Raw genomic sequence first — 12,246 nt, forward strand, 5'->3', positions numbered from 1 at the left:
GATAAGTGAGATTTTACTTATTTGTATACACATGTACTTACAGTTCCACTTCACAGATGAGGCATGTAAAGTTGAGTGATTTACCAACGTCACAAAGTCCTGACGCCAGGAACAAGGACAAGGACAAATTCCCAAACCAGAGCTTTTTTTCTCATAAAGGTCCAACCTTTCTCTTTAATACCACACCATACCAAAGAACTAAGTTGATTTTGCAACCACTTTATTGAGAAAATAATTTCTAATCCAGAGCTTCCTGTGGAAAAGTAAGTTGGGAAGAGTTATCTCCTTCCTGGGAGAATTGAATTATCAACTCTGTGTGTGTGTGTAAGAGAGAGAGACTGAGAGACAGAGAGAGGCAGAGAGAGACAGAGACAGAAAAAAGAGATGTATGTGAGTGAGCATGTGTGTTCCAGAATGAGTGTGTATTCATTTAGAAAAGGGGGTAGAAACCCAGTCAGCTAACATTGAGAAGAAAAGGAAAACAAAAAGAAAAAGAAAAAAAAACTAACAACCCTGCCTATCTCCAAATTTGAGCCCCTCCCCTCAGCATGTGAGCTGTAAAGAGAATGACACATGTGCTGTTTCCTTTCCCAGTTGTCGAAGGGTCAGGAACCAGACAAGAACAAGAGGAGACTTCTCCAGGAGACTCCTGCTATTTTCTGATCCTTCCAGCTGTTCTGCTCAATCTCCCAAGCCTTCCCTGAGCCAGCCGAGACCAGTGGCCCAAGGCGCTCTGGAGTCTGTCAGTTATGAGTAACACAAACACTACAGCAGTCAATGACGGTGAGTACCTGTTTGTGCCGCCTGTTTGTCCCGCACTGCCTGGAAACAGAATTAAATGGGGGAAGGCAGGGGGACTCTTCAGGCTTCCCATTTCTCACGAGGAACCTGACCTGAAAGAGAAGGAAAGAAAACTGGATGTAAAGCCAAAGTATCTTATCTCTCTTTTCTCTTTGAGGAACAAGCAGAGCCAGGAGCTAGGAGGGAGAGATGGGGTCCAGCTAGGGAGTTTGGTATAAACTCATTAAAGAGAGACACCTTTCAAAACAACATTCTTCCCTTTCCCCCTCTTCAGCCTAAGAACTGAGTTCATTATGGGAAAGGAAAGGGAACAACCACATTCCTTGTTTTTTTGTTGTTTGTTCATTCCTTGGGACATCTTCCCCTCCTCTGGGGGAATTAAAACAAAACATAGGGTGGGAGGGAGGATTAGTGGAACAGTTGAAGTCTTAAGGCACCAATAGTGCTTTTCCTAGAAGCTGCCTGGCTCTATCTGGGCATGAGCCACAAGCTGGCTATGTGTAACTTGATACTGAAGCTGAAAACTGTCCATATTTAAAAGCATGATACTGTTATCTGTCTCCGCCTCTCCACCCTTGCCCCTGAAGTTTAAGAAGGAAGGGGAAAAAAAGCGGGAGGGAGAGCACAAGAGAGAGATCTGGGGCAAGAACTTTTTTTCATAAAATAATAAAAATGCAGACAGTTGGAGAGGGAGTCCAAGTATTTAATAACTGAAGTGAACTTTCTGAGAACTTTTTTTCCCCTAAGTTGCCAAGAGAACTCTGCTGAAAGTAGGACTGCTGAGCAGTATTCAAAACAAACTCCAATAGCCCAACAAGGTATTATGAATAGGCAAAAGGAAGCACCAGTGAGGGTGCTACCCTTGAGTAGTTGGGGTTTTCTGTAAGCCCGCTGGTGGCTGTTTTCTTTCTCTTTTTAGTTTTGAGCTAGCACATGGTTTGCTAACAGGAAGCTGTATGTGAAAAGATTCATTGTGAGGATGTGTCTGTGAGCTCTTCCCCACCCCACACCACCCATCTTTTGAAATTACAAACTAACTTTTTTTTTCAATACCCTTTGCCACCACCACCCCCCCTTCCTTTTTGGGACCTTCTCAATTTTGGTTTGGTTCAATCACTATAGCTACTTAGTCTCCCACAATTCAAATGGTTCCAGGAGCTAGAAAGGAGAAAAGCCAAGCACCCAAGCATGAGGACTTGGGACTAATATTCTTTTATGTGTGGGTGTCAGAAAGAACCACTTTTTATAACTTAAGAACATTTGTGTTGTTGTGAGACTTCTGAGTTTTCCATGAGGTCTGGCCCTCCCATGTGTGTCAAGGGAGATGTGGGCAGTTTTCATGGTGGGTTATGTGTGTGTAGGGGGAGGAAACAGAAAAAAATGTTATGATTCTTCTCATTATTCAAATGTAAGTACTTGTTGGTAGAATGCAGAAGAAATACCCATCCGTGAGATAGTAACTCCCTATGTCAAGCCAAGACAGGAAGATATTCCTTGGCCAGAACTATTAGGTGTGTGTGTTGTTGGTAGTTTGTTTTTGTTGTTGGTGGGGTTTTTTCAAGTTGGTCATTTTTTTTTTCTTAGAAGTACTTCTTTAAGACTGGGGCAAGAGCTCTGATTCCAAAGATGAGAGTAGATCACGCACATTTAATGGCCTGAGAACTGAATTTTACAGACCAGCCTTGCATCCTATTAAAGCTCACATTTGATTTATATGATGTGGGGATGCATCTTGCAGGAAAACTGCCTGCCTGTCATTCCCCTTGCTAATTCAGGCAGGATGTTTCTATATCCTGTCTTGATTTGCATTAGTGAACGGGAAGGGGCTGAGGCTTGGGGGGGGGGGGGGAGAGAAGCAAAGCACCAAGTTTCAAATTGATAGAACCAGTGAGGGCTCCCACAGCCTTCTTGATCCAGCTGTGTTCACAAAGCTAGGACTAGGCCCAGATTCCAGAAGTTATTTTTTTCAAGTGACTCATGTTCAGTAACCTTGAGTCCCCAGCAGCTGAATCAGAGTTATTGAAGTTTAGTAAGTACAAGGCCAGGTATGGCATTTTTATATATGTCTTTGACAGGAGCAAAGAGGGTTATGTCAAGCACAACAAAGAAAAGACTTTTGTCATTGCTTAATTCCCCAGAAATGTCAGATATTGGAGTCCAGTCATGGTGGTGAGAAGCCAGAGTGTCCCCATGGCTTACCAGGATTGGGAAACTAGTTTCTGGGTACTTGCAAAATGAACTGGAATGGGAAGGGGGAGGGGTGTTGCTTCAAAGCTATCTGGAGAGGGGGGGACCCACAGTAATTTGGTCAAGATAGCTAGATTGTTGCTGACAGTAAGTTTCAGCCACAACAAGGGAGTCGTCTGTCTCCAGGAAACTGTCACCAAGAGGTTTATGTGTCTGTTGGGGACAGAGGGTAGGGAATTGCCACAGTGAAAGTGTTAGCTTATATAGAACTTTTTTTTCTTCTGAAGAACTCTAAACATATTCTAAATTTATTCCTTGGGGGCAAATAGGGAACGGTTTTCATGATACTTTCCAGAAAAGTATCAGAGATCATAGAATTTTAGATGAGAAAGGAAACTTTCAGGTCAACTTAAACCTGATTCTGCTGACTTAGCCTCCCCCCAAGCTGTAAATTGGCATGTATAGTGACTGTAGAAGGGATATCAAACAGTGCTTGCTTCCATACCTTACAACGAACTGGGAAAATGGCCCAACTGTTATGATCAAATTCAGTTCGGGAGAACAAATAATTTTAAAATACTTCCCTCCTCACTAGAGAGGTTAAGGATTATGGATGAAGAATGTTGCATACATTGTCAAAGATAGTTCTTTTGTCAGTTGGTTTTTCTTAACTGCTTTTATTTGTTACTAGGGAGAGCTCTTTTCAGGGAGATGTATTTGAAAATTACTGATGTGTAAAAACAAAAGACATCAATAATACCTTTTTTTTTTTTTCTAAATCGACAGCTTGTGTTCGTTGGCTAGACCTTCAAATTTCTTAGTACTTAGACTTGTGCTTGGCAAGGCACATCCTTGTACATGGTAGTTATTTAATAAATATGTTTTGAACCACATTTAACTGAATATAGAAGATTCCTATGACACTATTGCAAAAGGCACCTAAGTCCTTTCAAAAGTGCCTAGTAATCATATGCATATCAATTTGTTCTTATTTGTAAGAAAATCCCCCCCAAAACTATAATGGACTCCAACTGCCTACCATATAGTGTTCTCATTCTTTATCCTAGCATTCCAGAGTCTACCCATGCCACCTATCCAGTAATATCTCCCAGTGCTTTACACAGTGATATGTCTGCCCCCAAAGTGTAGCCAAATCCCATTTCCAAATGCATAATTTAGATCTTATTACTCTTCCCTAGAATAATTCACCTTTCTAATTACCTAATCTTTACCCAGATTTCAAGAACTAGACTAAACCCTACCCCCACCCCCCCAAGTCTTAGTGAGCAGTTCAACCCACAGGTATACATAATTACTGTGTTCAGTCTTTGGACTCAGCAAGAGAACTTTTTTCAACTCTTTTAACTGTAAATTCCAACTAATTCCACTCATGAGGTTTAGTCCCGAGTAGATGACAAATCCTTTGACAGACTGGTCAAACCAACCAAGCCACTGCCAGTGAGCTATAACAAGAGGATAGTAGAATTTAGATCTATAAAGACCCTCAGAAATCATGTTTCAATGTCCTCTTTTTATAGAGGAAGAAATTGAGGCCTAGAAAAGTTAAATGACTTACCCAGAGTCATATCAGTAGTAAATATCTGATTCAGGGTTTGGATTCAGACCAGACCCCAGATTTAGATAAAAGGAAACTACATGGTAGCTATCTGATTCCCTATGAGAAGGCAGTTGCAATCTTTCTGTGGGATAATGATCAATCAAGCCTTTATTTTAAATTTTATTTATTTATTTAGAACATTATTAATTTATTTAAATTTTGAATTATAAATTCTTTCCTTCCTTCCCACCCCTTCCCCCACCCACAGAGAAGCAAGAAATATGATATCAATTACATGTGCAAAATGATGCAAAATATATTTTCGTGTTAGCTATATTTCACCCAAAAGAAGCATTAAAAAAATAAAGCAAGAAAATTAAACTTCAATTTGTACCCAGAGTTCTTCAGTTCTCTTTTTGGAGGTAAATATCATTTTTTCATCCTGAATCTTTTGGAATTGTGTTGGATCATGTATTAATCAGAGTCTTTCACAGTTGAGCATCATTATGTTACTATTACTGTACCCAATGATCTCCCAATTCTTATTTCGCTTTGCATCAGATCACATGGGTCTTGCCCCATTTTTCTGAAATCTCCCCCATATCATTTCTTGTAGCACATTAGTGTTCTATCATAATAATATGTCATTAATATTCAGCTATTACCCAATTATTAAGCATCCTTTGATTTCCAATTCTTTGCCACCACAAAAAAACCCCACAAAAGCTGACAAATATTTTTGTACAGATAGGTCTTTTTTTCCCCTTTTGCTTTGATTCCTTTTGGATAGAGACCTATTAGTGGTATTGCTGGGTGAAAAGGTATGTACAGTTTTATAACACTTTGGGGATAATTCCAAATTATTCTCCAGAATAGTTGGACCAGTTCACTACTTCACCAGCAGCAGTTAATTAGGGCATCTATTTTTCCCTTATACTTCCAGCATTTTTCATGTTAGATAAGTTTGAGGTAGTACCTCAGAGTTGTCTAATTTACCTTCTTTAATCAACAGCGATTTAGAGCATTTTATATGACTTTAAATAGCTTTGATTTCCTCTTCTGAAAACTGCCTATTTATAGCCTTTAACCATTTATCATTTGAAGAAGTTATTTTTATAAATTTGACTCAATTCTATAAGCAGTATATATTTGAGAAATGAAATCTTTATCAGAGAAACTTGCCATAATTTTTTTTTTATATATTCCTTCATTGCCTATGGTACCTTTTAGAAAAATGTAGTTTCATTGATAATCTTTTAATTAGATTTCTTTTTGCTTTTGCTTTGTCTGAGATCATGGTTGCTTCCCTTTATTTTTTTTTTTTACTTCGCCTGAAGTACATTAGATTCTGCTCTAGCCCATTATTTTAACTCTGTATATCTTTCCATTTCAAGTGTGCTGCTTGTGAACAACATACTGATGAATTCTAGTTTCTTTAATTTTTTTTTTTTGGTGGGGCAATGGGGGTTAAGTGACTTGCCCAAGGTCACACAGCTAGTGTCAAGTGTCTGAGGCCGGATTTGAACTCAGGTACTCCTGAATCCAGGGCCGGTGCTTTATCCACTGTGCCACCTAGCCGCCCCCTGAATTCTAGTTTCTAATCCATTCTGGTATCTGCTTCCATTTTATGGGTGAGCTCATCACATTCACATTCAAAGCTATGATTACTGTGTATTTCCTTCCATCCCATTATCATCATGATCATGATTTTCTTCTCTTCTCTTCTCTTCTCTTCTCTTCTCTTCTCTTCTCTTCTCTTCTCTTCTCTTCTCTTCTCTTCTCTTTCTTCTTCTTCTTCTTCTTCTTCTTCTTCTTCTTCTTCTTCTTCTTCTTCTTCTTCTCCTCTCTCTCTCTCTCTCTCTCTCTCTCTCTCTCTCTCTCTCTCTCTCTCTCTCTCTCTCTCTCTCTCTCTCTCTCTCTCGTCCTTCCTCAAAAGTCTATTTTGCTGGGGCAGCTAGGTGTCACAGTGGATAAAGCACCTATCCTGGATTCGGGAGGACCTGAGTTCAAATCTAGACTCAGACACTTGACACTTACTAGCTATGTGACCCTGGGGAAGTCACTTAACTCTCAATGCTCCCCCCAAAAAACAGTCTATTTGGCTTCTAACAGCTAACTCCCTTAATCTGCCCTCCCTTTTATCGTCTCTTATCCCCTTTCCATCCTGTTTTCCTATTGGGGAAGTTACATTTCTATATACAACTGAATCTGTAAACATATTCTTCTCTTTTTGAACAAATTCTGATGAGAGTGAGGTTCAAGAATTGCCTGTCCCACAAAATTCATCTGGAAGAACAAAAGGTCAAGAATATCAAGGGCATTAATGAAAAAAATGCAAATGAAGGTGACCTAGTTGTACCATATCTAAAACTATATTATAAAGCAGCAACCATCAAAACTATTTCATACTGGCTAAGATACAGAGTGGTGGATCAGTGGAATAGTTTAAGCATACAAAACACGGTAATAAATAAATACAATAATTTCCTGTTTGATAAACCCAAAGATTTTAGCCTCCAGGATAAGAACTTACTATTTGACAAGAGCTGCTGGGAAAACTGGAAAAGAGTATGGCAGAAGCTAGGCATATACCAACATCTTACACCATACACTAAAGTAAAGTAAAAATGGGTACATGATCTAGACATAAAGGGTGATACCATAGGCAAATTAGAAAAGGAAAAAATAGTTTACTTGTCAGATCTCTAGAGAGGGGAAAAATTTATAACCAAAGATAAGCTAGAGAACATTATAAAATGTAAAATGGATCATTTTAACTACCTTAAATTAAAAAGGTTTTGCACAAACAAAACCAATGAAAACAAGATTAGTAGGAAAGCAGAAAGCCAGGAAGCAATTTTTACATGTTTCTGATAAAGGTCACATATCTAAAATATATAGAGAACTGATTCAAATTTGTAAGAATACAAGTCATTCCCCAATTGAGAAATGGTCAAAGGATATAAACAGGCAGTTTTCAGATGAAAAACTTAAAGCTATCTATAGCCATATGAAAAAGCGTTCTCAATCACTACTGATTAGAGAAATGCAAATTAAAACTACTCTGAGGTACCACCGCACACCTATCTAATTGGCTGATATGACAAAAAAGAAAAATGATAAGTGTTGGAGATATGGGAAAATTGAAATACTAATGCACTGTTGGTGGAGCTATGAACTGATCCAACCATTCTGGAAAGCAATTTGGAACCATGCCCTTTGACCCAGCAATACCACTACTATATCTATATCCCAAAGAGATCTTATAAAAGGGGAAAGGACCTACATGTACAAAAAATATTTATAACTGCTCTTTTTGAGCTGGCAAAGAATTGAAATTTGAGGGGCTGTCCATCAATTGGGGAATGGCTATACAAATTGTGGTATATGAATGTAATGAAATATTATTGTGCTGCAAGAAAGGAAAACAGATGAATTTCAGAAAAAAAAAACCTTTTGGAAAGACTTATATGAATTGATGCTGAGTGAAATAAGTAGAACCAAGAGAACATTGTACACGATATCAACAACATTGTGAGATGATCAACTTAACTCTTCTCAGCAATTAAATGATCCAAGACTATGCCAAAAGACTCATGGTGGAAAATGCTCTCCCCATTCAGAAAAAGAACTATGGAGTCTCTGAGAAAATAATTAATAATGGATTTTTGGGGGGACTCAGAGATCAGTTTCAGTCCTTTCTCTCCCCACAACCACCACTCCAAAAAGTTTAGATCTTGCCTGGAACAAACCCAAGGGAACAAAAGAAATGTAGATAGACTCTTTTGAGCTAGAGGTCAGTGAAAGAGCACACTTAGATAACGGACTTTGCCCTAGGCAACTTGAGTGAGAGTCATCTGTGGAGTTCATTTTAATTTAGACCAACTTCAAGCCATGTCAACCAATGGAACTGAATGATGCTAACCAGATAGCTTTGATCAATGTATAATGACCTGCCTCTATCAAAAGAGGATAAAACCCTTGGCCACTCCAGGGTCACTCTCTTGGCTTAGCTTTCTGTCTCTTGGCTGGCTCCTCCCTCCCTCCCTCCCCCTCCCCTCACTTTTGGCTTGACCCTCCCTCCTTAGGACAATGTAGGTCTGAAAGCCTGAGACCATAAGAATTTAGGGAGACATGTAGTTAATCCTTTACTGGTATATAATATTAATTAATAATAAATGCTTAGTGCCCGAACTGGGGCAATAACAATTAATTATTATAAAACACAGTTCTAAGTTGTTTTTTTTTAATTACACAAGTCTTAATGCAGATTGAAGCATACTATTTTCACTTTTGTTGTTTCTTTGTCATTGTTATTTATTCTTTCTGGCATTTTCCCCCCTTTTGTTCTGATTCTTTTACAACATGATTAATGTGGAAATGTTTAACAATTGTAATGTGCTGGCTGTAGGAGTGGGGAGGGAAGGGAGGGTAGGAGAAAAATTTGGAACTCAGAAAAATGTTTTTTATATTAATTGGAAAAAATGTAAAAAAAAATAAATTTAATATTAAAAAAGAATTGCCTGCCCTTCCCATTTTCCCCTTCCTTGTAAAAGTTCTCTTTGGTATACCTTTATGTGAAAAAAAAATATCCCCATTTCATCTCTCCTTTCCCCATTCTTCCAATGCATTTCTCTTTTTCATCCCTTCATTTTGGGGGGAGATCATTCCAATACAATCAACTCATACTCATGCTCTCTATCTATACAAATTCCTTTTAACTGTCCTAGTAATGAAAAAGTTCTTAGGTGTTACATATACCATCCCCCCCATATAGAAATGTAAACAGTTTAATTTTATTGAGTCCCTTTTGATTACTCTTTTGTGTTTATTAGTTTATACTTCTCTCGAGACTTGTAGTTCAATGTCAAATTTTTGATTAAGTTGTGGTCTTTTTATCAGGAATGCATGAAATTCCTATTATTATTATTATTATCCCTGAAGTATTGCATTCAGTTTTGCTGGATAGGTGATTCTTGGTTGTAGTTCCAGTTTCTTTGCCTTTTGGAATATCATATTCCAAGTCCTCTGCTTCTTCAACACTGAAGCTACTAAATCTTGTGTGATACTAACTATGGCTACATGATATTTGAATTTTTTCTTACTGGCTCCTTGAAGTATTGTCTCTTTAACGTGGGAGCTCTGGAATCTGGCTATAATATGCCTGGGAGTTTTCATTTTGGGATCTCTTTTAAGAAGTAATTGGTGGATTCTTTCCATTTCAGTTTTACTTTCTGGATCTAAGATATTAGGGTAGTTTTCCTTAATGATTTCTTGAAATCTGTTGTCTATGGTCTTTTTTTTATCACAGATTTTAAATAATTCAATAATTCTTAAATTGTCTCTCTTCAATCTATTTTCCAGGTTAGTTGGTTTTCACATTTTCTTCTATTTTTAAAAATTCTTTTGACTTTGTTTTATTATTTCTTGATGTCTCATGGAATCATTAACTTTCATTTGCCCAAATTTTCATTTTTAAGGAAATATTTTCTTCAGAGAGATTTTGTACCTCTTATTACATTTGGCCAATTCTGCTTTTTAAAGAGTTTTTTTCTTCAGTGAATTATTGTGCCTCTTTTACCATTAGGTTAATTCTGGTTTTAAGGTGTTATTTTCTATAGCAGTTTTTGTGCTTCTTTTACCAAGCTGTTAATTCTCTTTTCACTTTTTTTTTTGCATCACTCTCTTTTTTTTGTTTGTTTTTTTTTGGGGGGGAGGTGATTGGGGTTAAGTAATTTGTCCAGGGTTTACACAGCTAGGAAGTATCCGAGGCTGCATTTAAACTCAGGTCTTCCTGATTCTAGGGCTGGTTTTACTCTATTCACTGTGCCACCTAGTTGCATGGGCTTGAGCTTCTCTTTGCAATGGATTTGTAATCATGGCCCCTGCTCCCTTGTAACTGAGCATCAGCATTCCTCCCTGCCCTGGAACTATGACCCAGAACTGTGTATGGGCAATAGAGTTGCCATTGAATGCTAGCTGTACCCAGTGGCAGCAAAGAAGTCCCTTGTACTCTCTTTCTGACCAGTTGTCCAACCTTCTTAATGTCCCTGGGCTGAGAGCTCACAAAGCTGCTCTTGCTTTTGCTGCTGCTACTGTTGTTGCACCTCCATATGTACAGACTTTGGACATACCTCTACCCCATTGTTTCAGACTTCTCCTGCCAATGTCTTAAGTTCTCTTAGGCTAGAAAAATGTTTCACCCTACTTTTTATTGGTTCTGCCACTCCAATATTGGATTTGAGGTGTTAAAAGTTGTTTATAGGGGAATGTTGGGAGAATTTGCTAGGTAGTCATCCCTAGTCTGCCGTCTTGCTCTTTCCTCAACAAGTATTTATTTCGCATTCATGTGTCAAGCACTGTACAAAGAGCAGGTATACAAAGAAAAGCAAAAAATATGATCTCTACCCTCAAGGAGCTTACAATTTAATGGAAGCACTAACTTAGGAACAACTATGTACATATATGATATACAGTGTGTAAGTTGGAAGGAATTTGAAGTAGGGGGTGGAGGAGGGAAAATAGAAAGGTTTTTTGCAGTAGCTGGAATCTGAAGGCAGTAATGAAAGAAACCATGGAAACAAGGAGCCAGAAGTGTGGAGGAAGGTCCTTCCAGGCAAAGGGGACAACCACGAAAAGTCACTGAATTAGGAGATGGAGTGGTATGTGGGAGGGACATCAAGAAGACTGGACTATATGCAGAGATGAATAAAGTGTAACAAGATTGGAAAGGTAGAAAGGGGCCTAGTTGTTAAGAGCTTTAAAATTCAAAAAGAATATTTTATATATGATCTTGGAGGTAATTACAAGCCTCTGAAGTTTATTGAATAGAGGGGTGATATGGTCAGACGTGTGCTTTATGTTGAATGCAGTGCCTAAACATCGTTTTCTGGCCCCAACATTAACAAAGGCCTATGATTAAGGCCTGGGTTTACTTACATGGCTCTACCCTGCCCAACCTTAAAAATCACTCTTTCTCTCCATGACATACAAGTATGCACAAATGCCTCCCCATCCTACCCCAATACCCTCTCTCACAGCTATTGAGTAGAAAATTATATTTTGATTCTGAAATATATTTCAGCTAAATTGGCTATTCCATTTCTCATACATGTCACTCCATCTTCCATCTCTATGACTTTGAACTGGCCATACACCTTGCTTAAGATGTTCTCATTCATCACCTGTGGCTCATAGAATCCCTCTTTTTCTTTAAGATGAGATATTGGACTTTGATGACTTAGGAAGAGAGGGTAAAGCTAACCACTATGTGCATCTCTTCTTCACTTAAATCCAATTCACATGCAAGTCAAGACATCACCTGTGATGTCATTGGTCCTTTTCAAAAATGAGGGACAAACAAGGGTAAGCACCACCTTCAACATGAAGCCTTACCTGATCTCTCTAACTTCTAGTGTCCCACCTGCTATCTTCTATTTAACCACATTGTATTTATTTCTGGGTATTATTTTTATAATTTATTCTCTACATATTTAGACTTAGGAAATCTGGGTTTAAACAGTTCTGCCACTTACAAGTTATGTGTCTTCCCTTGACCCCAGTTTTCACAGATGTATAATGAGATAATGATACTAAAAAATATTAAAAGTATATTACTAAATTAAACTAAAAATTAATACTACTACTACATAGTTCACAGAGTTGTTATGGTGAAGGTACTTTGAAAACTGTAAAGTGTT

The 12,246-nt window shown here is 38.1% G+C and overlaps 1 protein-coding gene across 1 annotated transcript in view; it reads left to right on the forward strand.

Annotated features, from left to right (window-relative positions):
* Positions 1-415: 415 nt before the first annotated feature.
* The window catches only part of GYPC (glycophorin C (Gerbich blood group)), a 95,128-nt gene continuing 83,297 nt past the window's right edge, over positions 416-12,246 (forward strand). The window contains 1 exon segment of the mRNA XM_043995835.1: positions 416-783. Within this exon segment, the coding sequence (XP_043851770.1) occupies positions 750-783 (34 nt within the window). The 5' untranslated portion in view covers positions 416-749.

This window comes from Dromiciops gliroides, chromosome 3, assembly GCF_019393635.1.
Source record: "Dromiciops gliroides isolate mDroGli1 chromosome 3, mDroGli1.pri, whole genome shotgun sequence".
NCBI lineage: Eukaryota > Metazoa > Chordata > Mammalia > Microbiotheria > Microbiotheriidae > Dromiciops > Dromiciops gliroides.